The sequence below is a fragment of the Phyllostomus hastatus genome, unplaced genomic scaffold (genome assembly GCF_019186645.2).
Source record: "Phyllostomus hastatus isolate PE091 unplaced genomic scaffold, TTU_PhHast_1.1 phas_scaffold_555, whole genome shotgun sequence".
NCBI lineage: Eukaryota > Metazoa > Chordata > Mammalia > Chiroptera > Phyllostomidae > Phyllostomus > Phyllostomus hastatus.
This window is the reverse complement of record NW_025334036.1, coordinates 14310247-14324492: the sequence shown is the minus strand read 5'-3', so window position 1 is coordinate 14324492 and position 14246 is coordinate 14310247. Positions and strand designations below refer to the sequence as shown.

The window sequence follows — 14246 nt, the reverse complement described above, 5'->3', positions numbered from 1 at the left end:
TTACACTCGAGCCTCGGAGTGGGGTGTTAGTTTAGTGTTCTGAAGGACAGCCCGACGGCTTCTGTACGCGGCCACACCATGTTACCTTCCAGTTGCAGCATGTGGGGGTCCCTGTGTCTCCACACCCTTGCCAGTGCTTGCCTCTCTCCACTGCATTCAGTGGAGTCATCCAGGTGGTGCGGATGGTGGCCGATGTCAGGCATCCTTTCCCATGCTTATCAGCCACTTATTTATCTTGTTTGTAGAAACATCTTGCAGTCCTTTGCCTGTTTTTAAATCAGGTTACATTGACCTAGAACTGTTGAGCTGTAAGGATTTACTCTGTGTTCTCGACATGTGTGTCTTTTCTGATGTACGACTTGGGATGTACCTTTTCATTCTGCGCATTGTTGACGTCTGTCAGGCAGACAGGCTCTGTGCTTGGGCGGATCATGTAGGGTGTCTGAGCTCCAGCAGCAGGGGTCAGGATTTTAGGGACTTCACAGGAGAGGGCTGGGGACCACCAGCGCCGGCAGCCTGGATATCGGGTTTGCAGGTCCAGCAGTATGTTTAGAAACTGAGCAGCAGAGTGACAGGGTTTCAGTGGGTGGGTGTGGGCCTGTGTCGCCTGGTGTGTGAGCTGGCGAGGGGCCACCTGGGCGGTGGCATCGGGACTCAGCCCACGGTACCTCCACACCTGTTTCTAAGGCAGCTGGTAACTGCTCTGTTTTATGAATTACAGGATATTGAAGCCAAAAAAGAGGCCCAGAAGGAAAAAGAAATTGATGAACAGGAAGCAAACGCCTCAACATTTCACAGAAGCAGGACTCCATTGGATAAAGACCTTATTAACACAGGGATCTATGAATCTTCTGGAAAGCAGTGTTTGCCTCTGGTTCAGCTCATTCAGCAGCTTCTTAGGTAAATAGTATTAGATATTTTTTTTAACAGGATTGTTGGTTTCATATTGAGACAGTGAGTTGGGAACTAGGGTCTCAAAAATGTGTTTGGCTGCTAGGAAATACTGTGAAAAGCACCTCGGGTAGGTTTCAGGGCAATAAAAAGCAGAGTCTTGAGTACCGGTGAGATGGCAGCAGGTCGGAGCACTGTAGGAGGAGAGTTGGAGACGCTGACAGGTTTCACTCGGAGAAAACTGGGTTGTGAGATGAACCTAGGAGATTCTTGCCCTTATTACTGAGCAGGCAGGCGCATATGGAAACCGTGGAGGTGAGGTCGCTCTTTAAAAAGCTCGCTGCGCCATTGCCTCGCTCTGCACATCGTCTCCTGCACGTGGGTTGCTTTGTGAGACAAATTTGAGTGTTGAAGTAAGTAAAAGAATGGCGAGCTTGGGTTTTTGACAGCTTCATCAGGAGGAGGTGAGACTCGATCAGACTTGGGACACACACAGAGGCTGACATTGACAAGGGCGGAAGCGGTCTGTCGATTGCCGACAGATGTCCACTGGCCTTCCCGCACCATTCAGAAAGGGAGGAGGAAGGCGGCTGCTGACGGGCCTCAGTTACTTCCCTGCTCTGCTCTGTCTGCCCTGCAGGAGCTCAGCTCCTGGTTTGTCGTCCACGCACAGAGAAAGGAGAGGCCTGGGCGGGTGGGCGCAGGCAGCCAGGTCCCGGGAGCAGGAGCCTCTGCGTGTGCGTCCAGAGCAGTAGTGGCTGGTGTGCCTGGGCACTCAGTGAACTTTAATTTTATTTATTTTTAAAGATTTTATTTATTTATAGAGAGGAGACGGGAGGGAGAAAGACAGGGAAAGAAACATCAGTGTATGGTTGCCGCTCATGTGCCCTCTACTGGGGACCTGGCCCACAACGCAGGCATGTGCCCTGACTGGGAATCGAACTGGCGACCCTTTGGTTTACAGGCCTGCACTCAATCCACTGAGCTTTGAACTTTGGGTTGTTCACACTGAGCTGTGTACAATCCAATGTAACCAGTGTAGTTGAGACATTTTCTTGTTTTACTAAAGTTTAATTACTTTAACTGAGTCACTTTTTACTAAATTCAAATGTAAAACCTTAAACCTGATTTAGCTCTTAGAAAACTATTAAGTATGCTGGAAGTAACTTGGCCATATGAATTCACTTTTGTAACTGCGCATTTTGTGACTCTAAGGGCAAATCAGGTATTTTCAGTGAAAACGTAGTTATGTAATCAAGATGTGCTGTATGTAACAAAACATACAGTGCTCTTTGAAGACTCAGGGTGAGAAAACGAATATAAAATATCTCAGTACTTTTTCTTCCTGGTTGTACGTTGAAATGATAATATGTCAGTATGCTGGGATAACTACTCTGTCGTACTGATTTTATGCGCTTCTTTGTGAATGTGGCCGGGAGGACATTTAAATTACACATGTGGCTCGCTGGCTGGCGGCCTCTGTGGGACAGCCCTCCGCGTGTGGGGAGGGGTCGGCGCCCTGCAGGTTTGTAGTAAGGATGCACCTGTTTGAAAACAAAAGAGAAACTGAAGCGTGGGAGGAATCGGCACTTCCCAACCGCTTTAGAAAACAGAGCAAGATAACCGCACCTGCAGCTTTCTCACTGATGAGTGGGACCCCTGCATCTGGGCTTCTTGGCGGCCGGGGGTGCGGGGGCCAGTGATGCCTTCCTGCAGCATTGGGTGTTCTTACCTTAGCGTTCGTGACGGAAGGAGACACAGTACGTTTTAGCTGATGCTAAGTAGTTGAAGAATGGTCTAAAGATGTAGAAACTGGACATTTCATGCACTTGACTGCTTGGAAACGTAGGTGGAAGAAATTCCGGCCGCCATACATGAGCCACAGAACAGGCTTCGGATTGACGCCTCAGCCTGACGCCGGCGAGGAGCCGCACGCAGGAATCCGTTTCTCTCCGAACAGGGGGCCACTGAGGGTTTTTAGTTAGCGGACACTGTCAGAATTACACATTTTTAAAAAGGTTTTATTTATTGATTTTTAGAGAAAGGGGAAGGGAGGGAGAAAGAAAAGGAGACAAACATCAGTGTGTGGTCACCTCTCATGCGCCCCCAACTGAGGACCTGGCCTGCAACCCAGGCATGTGCCCTGACTGGGAATCGAACTGGCGACCCTTTGGTTTGCAGGACAGCACTCAACCCACTGACCTACACTAGCCAGGGCAGAATTACACATTTTGATTATGTTTTGGAATTTTATATTAGGGAAATAAGTTAAAATTATTATTTTATTTTATTACTGTCTTTTTCTCCTTTGCATATAGCACAAACCTTAGGTTCTAGACCACTTTCCTTTTGAAATTTTTTTTCAATTACAGTTGACATTCAGTGTTATGCTGTGTTCCCTTCAAGCATCCAGCATGGTGCTCAGACAGTCATGTACTTGACAAAGTGTTTCCCTGCAGTGTGTCCAGCGCCTGCCTGGCCCCGTGTGTAGTTACTGCCGTACCATTGACCGTGTTCCCTGCGCTGGACCTGACATCCCGTGGTGCTTCTGTGACTGCCAGTTTATACTTCCTGATCCCCTCCCCTTTTGCACTGGCCCAGGCCCCTGTAGGCTGGTTTCTTTTACTGTGAGCAGGCTATCAGGGTGGCGGCCACGCAGTGGGGCAGAAAGCCGCGTGGACTGGTGGCCTGGGAGCGCTCACCTTTGTCTGGGAAGGCTGGGGCACAGGCGGAGCCTCAGGCTCTGAGTGGCTCTGGGTAAGAGCTGGAGAGCTATGCGGGGGGTGGGGGGGAAGACCTCGTGTCCCCTGCTTCTATCTCCACTGCACTGCTGTTAGTGCCAGGTGCGATGGATAGGCCGTCCGCAAACCCGCTGTCCTGTTGGGGATCCCACACGTGCCGACTCGCCCGCCCCGTCGGGCCTCTGGCCCTTGCCCCCCTGTTTGGGGTGGGGGCTGGGTGGTGGGGCTTCTCTGATGATAGCCTCTGAGGCACACCCACTCCACCCTTCTGTTCTCACACCGGGCGTCTGGCTTGTCCACCTGGCACTGGACCGGCCCTGGGCGGCAGTTCTCATTTGACGATCCCGTCCCCTCTAATTCGCCTTCACAGTGACATCAGAGTTACTTCCCCCAACACAAACAGTAGGCCACTCTCCTCTCAGGACACCGGTTGCTCAGCATTGCAGGCATAGTCCCCACGGCCTGGCACTCTGTCCCTGCCCTGTTGTTTGAATTCTGCTCAGGGAGCCAGAATGCTGACGGCTCTCTCTCATGGCGGGGGGTGGGGGGGCTTCCAGGATGAGTGTTTCTTCTTCTTTCTGCCCCCATCTGAAGCTGATGGTCCTTGGCTCATGTGGAAGTTTGAGCCTCTGCTTCTTTCCTTGTTGTCATGTTCTCGAAGCACCTGTGACCCTGAGCTGGTTCATTTACCCACTTTCGTCCTCTTTCCTCTGTATTCTCTGAGCCCAGAGGATCCCTATGTGGCACCCTTGGGTGCTCCTCAAAAGCCTGAAGTCAAATGTAAGACGCAGACACAGAAATGCAAGTGATTCTTGTCTTCAGGAATGCAGCTTTGGTCAAAAACAGACGACACAGTTGTTCCTTCCCAAGGGCTTTACACGCCACACCCTTCCATGCAGCCCACAGGAGCCCGTTGGCAGAGCAGAGGGCGTCGCTCTGTCTCCAGTGTCCTCTCTGCTCCCTGCTCACTTTGGGCAGAGGCTGAGCTATTGCAGGCCCACCTGACACTTTGGGGGAATGGACCGGCTGCAGGTCACAGCCTGTGTTTCTGACTTGAGTGTGTCGTGGTTTTCAGAGACACCTTTACTGGCTGGAACATCCATAACTCACTTCGTTTCGCACTTCTCTCCCCCCCCCGCACAGAAACATTGCGTCCCAGACGGTCGCCAGACTGAAAGATGTGGCCCGCCGCATTTCATCGTGCATGGACTTCGAGCAGCACAGCCGGGACAGGTCAGCGTCCTTGGACTTGCTGCTGCGGTTTCAGCGCCTGCTTATCAGCAAACTGTACCCGGGAGAAAGTATCGGTCAGACCGCAGACGTCCCCAGTAAGTTGCCTAGAATGTTAGTGTCTTGCGTGCCCCAGGCTTTCTGACACGCCTGTTCTGCTCGTGCGGATGTGTGTTTCTTGTGCTGCTGAAGTCCACTCTGTCTGGTGAATACTTCTTTCTGTCTTAGACTCACCAATGTCATTTATCTCATCTTAACGTTATAATCCTCAGACATTAGGAGTAGCATCCTTTACACCCAGGTTAGTCTGACGGGCGATTTGCCAGACTTACTGCACGTGTCCATGATGAACTGGTGGGGACTGACGCAGTGTGGGAACAGAATGGTGCCACCACGCACGCGTGTCACCCTGGGAAGCCAGCTGGGTAGAGGGAGTGGGAGGGGTGAGTCACCTCCGGGGCCACCTGGGTCTCAGCTGTAGCTCTGGTTATTGGCTCGTGGCCCGGGGACTCAGTCTCCTGGGGGCTGCTGATCGATTGCTCCCCTCCAGAATTGGGGTGACCCCCGAGGGCGCCAGCGAGGACTGAAATAGGACGGTATGTTGAGTGCCCCGTTCTGCGAGGGACACAAAGAGAGGGGCCCCTGGTGGCTCTCCCTACCCTAGCTTTATGTCGGGGATAGAGAGCTTTGCTGCTCTTGGTAGTCTAGTCAGAGGTAGCTTATTCTCAACTAGCTGAGTGACCTCCTGCAAAGAACAAGGCTCTTGTAGATGCTGGAGAATTTCAGATTGAAATAAGGGAGGCTTCAGGCCCGAAAGAGGTGACCGTCGCAAAGACATGGAGTCACAGGGACCGAAAAGCTAGCAGGAGCCGTGGACGGAGAAAAGCTGAAGCTTTATGAGCTCAAAGGCCGCTTTAGTTCATTGGGAATAATTTACAAGTGTTAGAAGCAGTTGGACGTAGAAGGAGTTGTGTATGGAATATAAGGTTTTAAAACTCTTAAGTTATGACGTGAGTATGTAGCCAGGGTTTCCAGGTAGTGGGTAGGACAGCATCTGAAAATCGTCATAATCCCACCCACTGTGTTTCAAATCATGCGTTGTAAAAAGAGCCGAAGTCGTGGTAGGTGGAGATCCATAGATGAGAGCGAAGGAGCAGAGCGAGCCACTCTATTTACAAAGCGACTTCGAATAGCGAACGTGATGTTTTCTCACCCCTCCTCCCAGGTCCCGAGCTCATGGGCGTGGGATCCCTGCTGAAGAAGTACACGGCCCTGCTGTGCACCCACATTGGGGACATTCTGCCAGTGGCCGCCAGCATCGCGTCCGCCAGCTGGCGCCACTTTGCCGAGGTGGCCAGCATCGTGGAAGGGGACTTCACAGGTACGGTTCCTGTCTACTGCCCGCGCACACGTGTTTCTTTGCAGAGAGATGAGTTACAATTTGCCATTGCCTGGTAACCTGCTTGCCTTTGCTTACGGCATTTGCTGGTCCCACTGCCCTTTGTCCTTTGTTTCTGTGGGTACATCACTGCCAATTCTCTTGTTAAGCAGCCTGGTACCGGAGTCGGATCGCTGTAAATATGATCAGTGACTTAGAGTCATACCCCATTATTGACACTCCAGTAACGAGTTCCATGGTAATTGTTTAATTTGATTTCAGAAGCATAAAAACTAGTTGCCCCAGCCCTTGCTGGTGTGGGTCAGTGGACTGAGTGCCAGACTGTGAACTAAAGGGTCACTGGTTTGATTCCCAGTCATGGCACATGTGGGCCAGGTCTCCAGTAGGGAGCACACAAGAGGCAACCACACACTGATGTTTCCCTCTCTTTCTCCCTCCCTTCTCCTCTCTCTAAAAACAAATAAATAATCTTTAAAAAAATTAGTTCCTCCTTTCAGGACCTTTGTATATTCCGATATTGCTTAACATCTTTCAACTTAATTCTGTGATTGTCAATGGTGATTATTGAGTGCTTTTTTTTCTGGTACTAAATTAGTCGTAGACACTTCTTTTGCTGAACGGCCAAGATGGAGGTGTAGGTAGACACACTGTGCCTCCTCGCACAACCAAAATAAGGACAACAACAATTTAGAACCAAAGTAACAACCAAAACTGATAGAAAATTGAACTCTATGGAAGTCCAATAACCAAGGAATTAAAATAGACACGTTCATCCAGACCGGTAGGAGGGGCAGAGTCGGTTGGCCAGGCGGAAAGGGGTGGCAGCAAAAAAAGCGGTGGTTGGCAGACCCCAGGTGTGGGGTGGCAGCACCCAGCAAAGTGGTGATTGTGGAGCGGGGCGCTGCACGCAAGGCAGCTGACTGGGTGGTCCCACATTTGAGAGCAGATAAACCCAGCAAAGCTGGAAAGCGAGACTGCGCAACCCAGGGTCCCAGTGCCAGGAAATAGAGCCTCAAGGCACCGACTGGGGACACCTGTGGGGGTTGAGGTGCCGGGAGAGACTCCCAGCCTCACGGGAGAGTTCGTTGGGGAGACCCACAGGGTCCTAGAACGTACACAAACCCACCCACCCAGGAATCAGCACCAGAAAGGCCCCGTTTGCTTGGGGGAAGTGGCGGAAGGGACCGAAATCTGACAGAGAGCGGAGCAAGCACCATTGTTCCCCCTCGGACCCCGCCCCCACATACAGCGTCACAACTCTGCGACTGGGATGCAACCCCTGGTGAACACCTAAGGTTCCACCCCTCATACGCAACAGGTGCAATGAGCCAAAAAAAAAAACCAACCCAAATGGAAGAACAGATCAAAGCTCTACGGCAAATAAAACGAAGTGACCAAGAGATAGCCAACCTATTAGATGCACAGTTCAAAGCACTGGTGATCAGGATGCTTACAGAATTGGTTGAATTTGGTCGCAAATTAGATGAACAAATGAAGGCTACATACACTAAGTGAAATAAAGGAAAATGTACAGGGAACCAATAGTGATGGAAAGGAAACTGGGACTGAAATCAACAGTGTGGACCAGAAAGAAGAAAGAAACATCCAAACAGAAAAAAATGAAGAAACAAGAATTCAAAAAAATGAGGAGAGGCTTAGGAACCTGCAGGACATCTTTAAACATTCCAACATCCGAATTATAGGGATACCAGAAGGGGAAGAGCAACAAGTGGAAAAGTTATTTGAACAAATAATAAAGGAGAACTTCCCCAATCTGGCTAAAGAAATAGACTTCCAGGAAGTTCAGGAAACTCAGAGAGTCCCAAAGAAGTTGGACCCAAGGAGGAACACACCAAGACACATCATAATAACATTAGCCAAGGTAAAAATGAAGGAGAGAGTCCTAGAAGCAGCAGGAGATAAGGAGACAGTTACCTACAAAGGAGTTTACATCAAACTGTCAGCTGATTTCTCAAACGAGACCTTGCAGGCAAGAAGGGGCTGGAAAGAAGTATTCCAAGTCATGAAAGTCAAAGACCTCCATCCAAGATTGCTCTATCCAGCAAAGCTTTCATTTAGAATGGAAGGGCAGATAAAGTGCTTCTCAGATAAGGTCAAGTTAAAGAAGTTCATCATCACCAAGCTCTTATTGAAATGTTAAAGGGACTTATCTAAGAAAAAGAAGATAAAAAACAAGTACAATAAAATGATAGCAAACTCACAATTATTAACAACCACACCTAAAACAAAAACAAAAAGAAGCTAAGCAAACAACTAGATCAGGAACAGAACCACAGAAATGGAGATCACATGGAGGGTTAGCAACAGGGGAGTGGGAGGAGGAGAGGGGGGGAAAGGTACAGAGAATAAGTAGCATAGATGGTAGGTAGAAAATAGACAGGAGGAGGGTAAGAATAGTATGGGAAATGTAGAAGCCAAAGAACTTATGACACATGGACATGAACTAAAGGGGAGGAATGTGGGTGGGAGGGGGTGTGCAGGGTGGAGGGGAGTGAAGGGGGGAATGGGACAACTGTAATAGCATAATTAATAAAATATATTAAAAAAACAAAAAAAGATTTTAGTTAATACTTTTGTGTTGAAACAGTGATTTTACAACATGTTCTTGTAACTCAAATGGTTCTTTTTGACACCTGTATCTGTCTCTTTCAAAATGAAAGATAAAATAATCCCATAGAAATATGCTAAGGACAAACATTCCGTATTTTGTGATTTATCAGAATTTAAACATACAGCAGGCAGATTAACTGGTTTTCTCTATGATAAACGCTTTTATTTAAATCTCAAGGCTTTTTCATACTTTTCCCTTTCATCCATAGGTGTCCTCCTCCCAGAACTCGTCGTTTCCATCGTCCTCCTGCTCAGTAAAAACGCTGGTCTCATGCAGGAGGCCGGCGCTGTCCCCCTGCTGGGCGGCCTGTTGGAGCACCTGGACCGCTTCAACCACCTGGCGCCGGGGAAGGAGAGAGACGACCAGGAAGAGCTAGCGTGGCCGGGCATCATGGGTACGGCATCCTCTCTCCCGGGGCTTTTCCGAGCAGGCCCCGCCCTAGTCTGACCTGGTGCAGCCTCTCCATCGGGAAGACTCGGTGACTGGGAAGACCTCTTGCCTGCCATTTTTACCGATGGTAGCATAAGAGGAAAGTGGAGATGATTTCAGCCAGGAGACATTTAGGTTGTATTTAAGGAACACTTTTCTGTTAGAAGTAGTTGTGACATCCGAAAGTGGATTGTTCTAGAAAGCCCTGGGCAACCCTTCCCGGGGTGTCTCCAGAAGGTGCTGTGGAGGTGGCACAGTACGTGCTCCTTTGGGTGCAGCCACGCGTTGGGGGTGACTTGCACCATTAGTGTCATCTGACGGCAGTGCGTGTGTAGGCCCGTGGTCGGCCGGGCGCTCCCTGCCCCCCGAGCTGCCTGGGGACCCACCAGTGGGATGAGACTTGTCTTCTCCACGTCTTGAGCTTGGATGTTTGAGTCTCAGTGACCACACTCTCCATGGTTTCGACTTCCTGGACTCGTGGAATTAATTGAAGTTGTGGTTCAGCTTTTTTCATTTTATTACCAGGAGGCCACATCTGTGCATCATAAAACCCCAAAGTGAAGAGGGGAAATTTAGGCCATCAGATCTGAAATTACTATGACACAAGTAAATATTTTGATCAATTGCACAATTTTTTTAAATGGGAAAAAGTGACCAAAACAAGGTTTACCTTATAATTTTATAGCACTTTTCAATTAGTAAATCATCTCTCAAAATTAAAAAAATAGCCCTTTTATAGGGAAGCTCAAGCCAGGTGGGCTGTTTCTCTCCCACTGTGCAGAAATAGCAGTTATCACAAGGAAGGCGGCCTTAGACTGTTGGGCATACTTTTTACGTTTTATAATGTAGCACCGTTTTATATTTTTAGCACCATTCATCTACTTTTGTGAACTAAATAGGTATTTATTGTTTTGTCTTTATACAAAATATGATTGAGGGCATTGAATTTGATCAGGACTTCCAACTTACTCATTTTAAAACCTGTTTTTTTGGCTCTGGCTGGCATAACTCAGTGGATTGAATGCAGGCCTGAGAACCAAAGGGTCGCTGGTTCAATTCCCAGTCAGGGCACATGCCTGGGTTGCGGGCCAGGTCCCCAGTAGGGGGCACGTGAGAGGCAAGCGCACATTTGAGTTTCTCTCCCTGTCTTTTTCCTTCCCTTCCCCTTTCTCTAAACACAAAATCTTTTTTTTTCTTTCTTTTTTTTTTTTAAACACAAAATCTTTAGAAAAGATTAAAGAAAACAAAAACCTGTTTTTGGCGTGCAGTAGAACATGTACATGAAAATGCAGAAAGTGCTGTGTGGTTCCTCAAAGAGAAGACGGACATCCAACCAGGCTGGGCCCTGGGGGGGGCTGGACCCTCCCCGGCACTTCCTCCATGTCCCTGCAGGGGCCCCTCCCCCAGCTGATGACCGTGTTCTCAGAGGGGCATGCGCCCTTTAAGAACTTTCTCCTGTACGCATTTTTTTTTTTTTTGCCAGTTTCTTGGCGGCATTTAATTGTCTCTCTTGGCGGTTTGGAGGGTGTGCTTTAGTGTGGAATATACCGAGTTTCCATGGAGATGGTGCCGATCTGTGTCCCCAGCATGTGAGAAGTCTCACTGGCCCGCCTACGTGCCAAGAGGTCACGTGTCCTCTTTGCTGTGGGCATTTTGTCCAGAGGGTCATTGTGCCAGCACAGCACCTTTGGGTGGGCAAGTTGTCCTGGGCCATTCTTCTGGAGCACCCGGGTCTAAATCTAGTGACTGCCGGAGTCGGTGTCCATCCTGTCCCATAGTGCCTGCCCCTGGCTGCCTGTGCTGGCTGGCCCCCAGCACGTGCTGCTGTGGCAGGGCAGTGACCGTGCCCCGGTCTTGTTAAGGCAGCCGGGGAAAAGCTTTTTGCCTGTCACGCATGAAGTGTTTTTTGTAGGCCTTTCTTTGCAGATACCTTTAAGTATTAAATATCAGTTTCATTAATACCTTCTTTGCATCTCCTCATGATTTATACAGTTTTCACTTTTTTCTATTAACATTTTAAGTGTTAAATCAACCACCCATTTCTGGACTAAAACTACCTTGGTTATATTGATTGATTGTATATTGCTGGTCTTGTGTTGCCTTTTTAAAAAAACTTTGGCATCGCTGCTTATCATTAGGGAAACCAAATCTAAACTATAATGAATTACCACTTCATCTCATTAGGATGGTATTATTATGTTTTTAAAAAACTGCTCTGGCTGGTATGGCTCAGCGGATTGAGTGCCGGCTTGTGAACCAAAGGGTCACCGGTTCGATTCCCAGTCAGGGCACATGCTGTTGCAGGCCAGGTCCCCAGTAGGGGGCGCGTGAGAGGCAACCACACATTGATGTTTCTCTCCCTCTCTTTTTCCTTTCCTTCCCCTCTTTCTAAAAATAAATAAATAAAATCATTTTAAAAATACGAAAAAATTAAAAGTTCTCCACGTTGCAGTTGGTTGGTATGTGCTTCTGGCTTCTAATTTTCCCCGCCCCTTGAACCATTTTTCATGACACTCAGTGGGTGTCCTAGAGCTTCCAAAGGTGACCAGTGACTTTTTTGGAGTATTATTATGCACTCATAGAATTTTACTGATTGGTGTTTATTAACTTTTTTACTTTTTAGCTTTTCTGTTTTCCTAATATGTATGTTTACAGGTATAAATGCCCTCAAGCATACATTCAGCTGGATGTCAGGGTTGTTGATCTGTAGTATCATCCATATTCATTTCCATGCAGTTTCTAATTTCCATAGTCACTTTTTTCCTGGGAATTTTGGGTGACGTATAAATACATTTCACAGTTTTCACGTATGTAGAGGATTTTTATTTGCTTTTTGTTGCCTATTCTAATTTAACCACACATGCTCTGTAACTTCATTTCTTTGAAGTTGTTGAGATTTACTGTGTGCCTGGTCTGGGGTCATGTTTGCTAGTCGAGCTGCTGCCTTGGCGGCATTTCTGCTTTTTAAAAAATCACTCCGTGTCCTTGCTGAGCATTTGCACGCTGGGTGGTGTGTCACTCTCCCCTTGTGGTTGTGGGTTTGGGTGTTTGCCTTTGTGTTTCTTCCACAGAGTGTGTTCCAGTTGTTCTGCTTATGGATCGACTGGTTTATTGATGATGGTGTCTCTATACGCAGAGTCCTTTTTTACCGGGCAGAACTGCAGAAATAACGAGGAGGTGACCCTCATTCGCAAAGCTGACCTGGAGAACCACAACAAAGATGGGGGCTTCTGGACCGTCATCGACGGGAAGGTGTACGACATCAAGGACTTCCAGGCGCAGTCCCTGACCAGCAGCAGCATTCTCGGTAAGGGCTCACCTTGACTCTGGGGCTGGCTGCTGCCGCCTGCGTCATTGTGAGCAGCTCGTGGGGCTTTCCTTTCTTTCATACATACATGTATGTTTTTCAATGGACTTTATTGGGGTTACATTGGATTATAAAATTATATATGTTTGAAGTGTGCAATTCTGTACTACATCATTGGTACATTGTGTTGTGTGTTAACCACCCACAGTCTGGTCTCCTTCCTTCGCTCTGTACGTGTCCCCCGTTTATCCCCTGGGAACTGCGCCCCACCCCCCTTTCCTCTGGTCATCACCCTACTGATGTCTCTGTGAGGTTTTTTATTTTTTTATTTTTTAAATAATTAATTAATTTTTTTAGAGAAGGAAGGGATGGATAAAGAGAGAGAGAGAGAAACATCAATGTGCTGTTGCTGGGGGCTGTGGCCTGCAACCCAGGAATGTGCCCTGGCTGGGAATCGAACCTGCGATACTTTGGTTCGCAGCCCGCGCTCAATCCACTGAGCTATGCTAGCCAGGGCGAGGTTTTTTATTTTTTGTTTAATCCCTTCCCCTTTTCAACCAGCCCCCAGCCCCCCTCCCCTCTGACAGCTGTCCGTCTGTTTCTCTGTATCTATGAGTCTGTCTGTTTTGTTCATTAGATTCCCCATATAAGTGAAATTGTACGGTCTTTATCTGGTTTATTTCACTCAACATAATGCTCTCTGGGTTCACCCATGCTGTCGCAAAAGTTAAGATTTCCTCCTTTTTTTTTTTTTAACAGACAAATTAGTATTCCATGATGTAAATATATCACAGCTTTTTTATTCACTCATCTACTGATGGACAGTTTGGTTACTTCTAAATCTTGGTTATTGTAAATAACACTGCAGTAAAGATAGGGGTGCATGTATACTTTTGAGTAGTGATTAGGGTTTTTTGGGATATATTCCCAAAAGTATAAAGATTGGCTCAGTCACAAAGACAGTTCCATTTTTAATATTTTGAGGAAACTCCATACTGGTTCCCACACTTGCTGCACCAGCCTGCATTCCCACCCACAGTGCATGAGGGTCTCCTTTCTCCACAGTCCCGCCAGCACTTGCTGTTTGTGGATTTATTGATGGTGGCCATTCTAACTGGTGTGAGAGGGTATCTCATTGTGGTTTTAATTTGCATTTCCCTGATGATCAGTGATGTTGAGCATCTTTTCACACGTCTATTGGCCGTTTGTACGTCTTCTGTGGAGAAGTGTCGATTCAAGTCCTTTGCTCAGTTTTTCATTGGATTGGGTTTTTTGGGTTTTTTTTTTGACTTGAGTTGTAGAAGTTCTTCATAAACTTTGGATACTAATCCCTTACCAGATGTATCATTTCCAAATGTGTTCTCTCACTCAGTGGGTTGTCTTTTTCACTTTGCTGCTGGTTTTCTTTGCTGTGCAAAAACATTTTAGTTTGATGTAGGTCCATTCGTTTATTTTTTCTCTTATTTCCTTTGCCTGAGAAGATGTATCAGAAAAAATATCACTATGAGAAATGTCAGAGATTTTTCTGCCTATGCTTTATTCTAGGAATTTTATGGTTTAAGCCTTACATTGAAAGCTTTAATCCGTTTTGAGTGTATTCTTCTGTACGGTGTAAGG

The 14246-nt window shown here is 47.5% G+C and overlaps 1 protein-coding gene across 4 annotated transcripts in view; it reads left to right on the top strand.

Moving 5' to 3' along the window:
- HERC2 (HECT and RLD domain containing E3 ubiquitin protein ligase 2) overlaps window positions 1-14246 on the top strand; it is a 198849-nt gene that overhangs the window by 83812 nt on the left and 100791 nt on the right. For all 4 annotated transcript variants that reach the window (XM_045824954.1, XM_045824955.1, XM_045824952.1 and 1 more), the window contains exons 20-24: window positions 722-900; window positions 4776-4960; window positions 6088-6243; window positions 9102-9287; window positions 12459-12629. In XM_045824954.1, the coding sequence (XP_045680910.1) occupies window positions 722-900; window positions 4776-4960; window positions 6088-6243; window positions 9102-9287; window positions 12459-12629 (877 nt within the window). The remainder of the gene's footprint in view (window positions 1-721; window positions 901-4775; window positions 4961-6087; window positions 6244-9101; window positions 9288-12458; window positions 12630-14246) is intronic.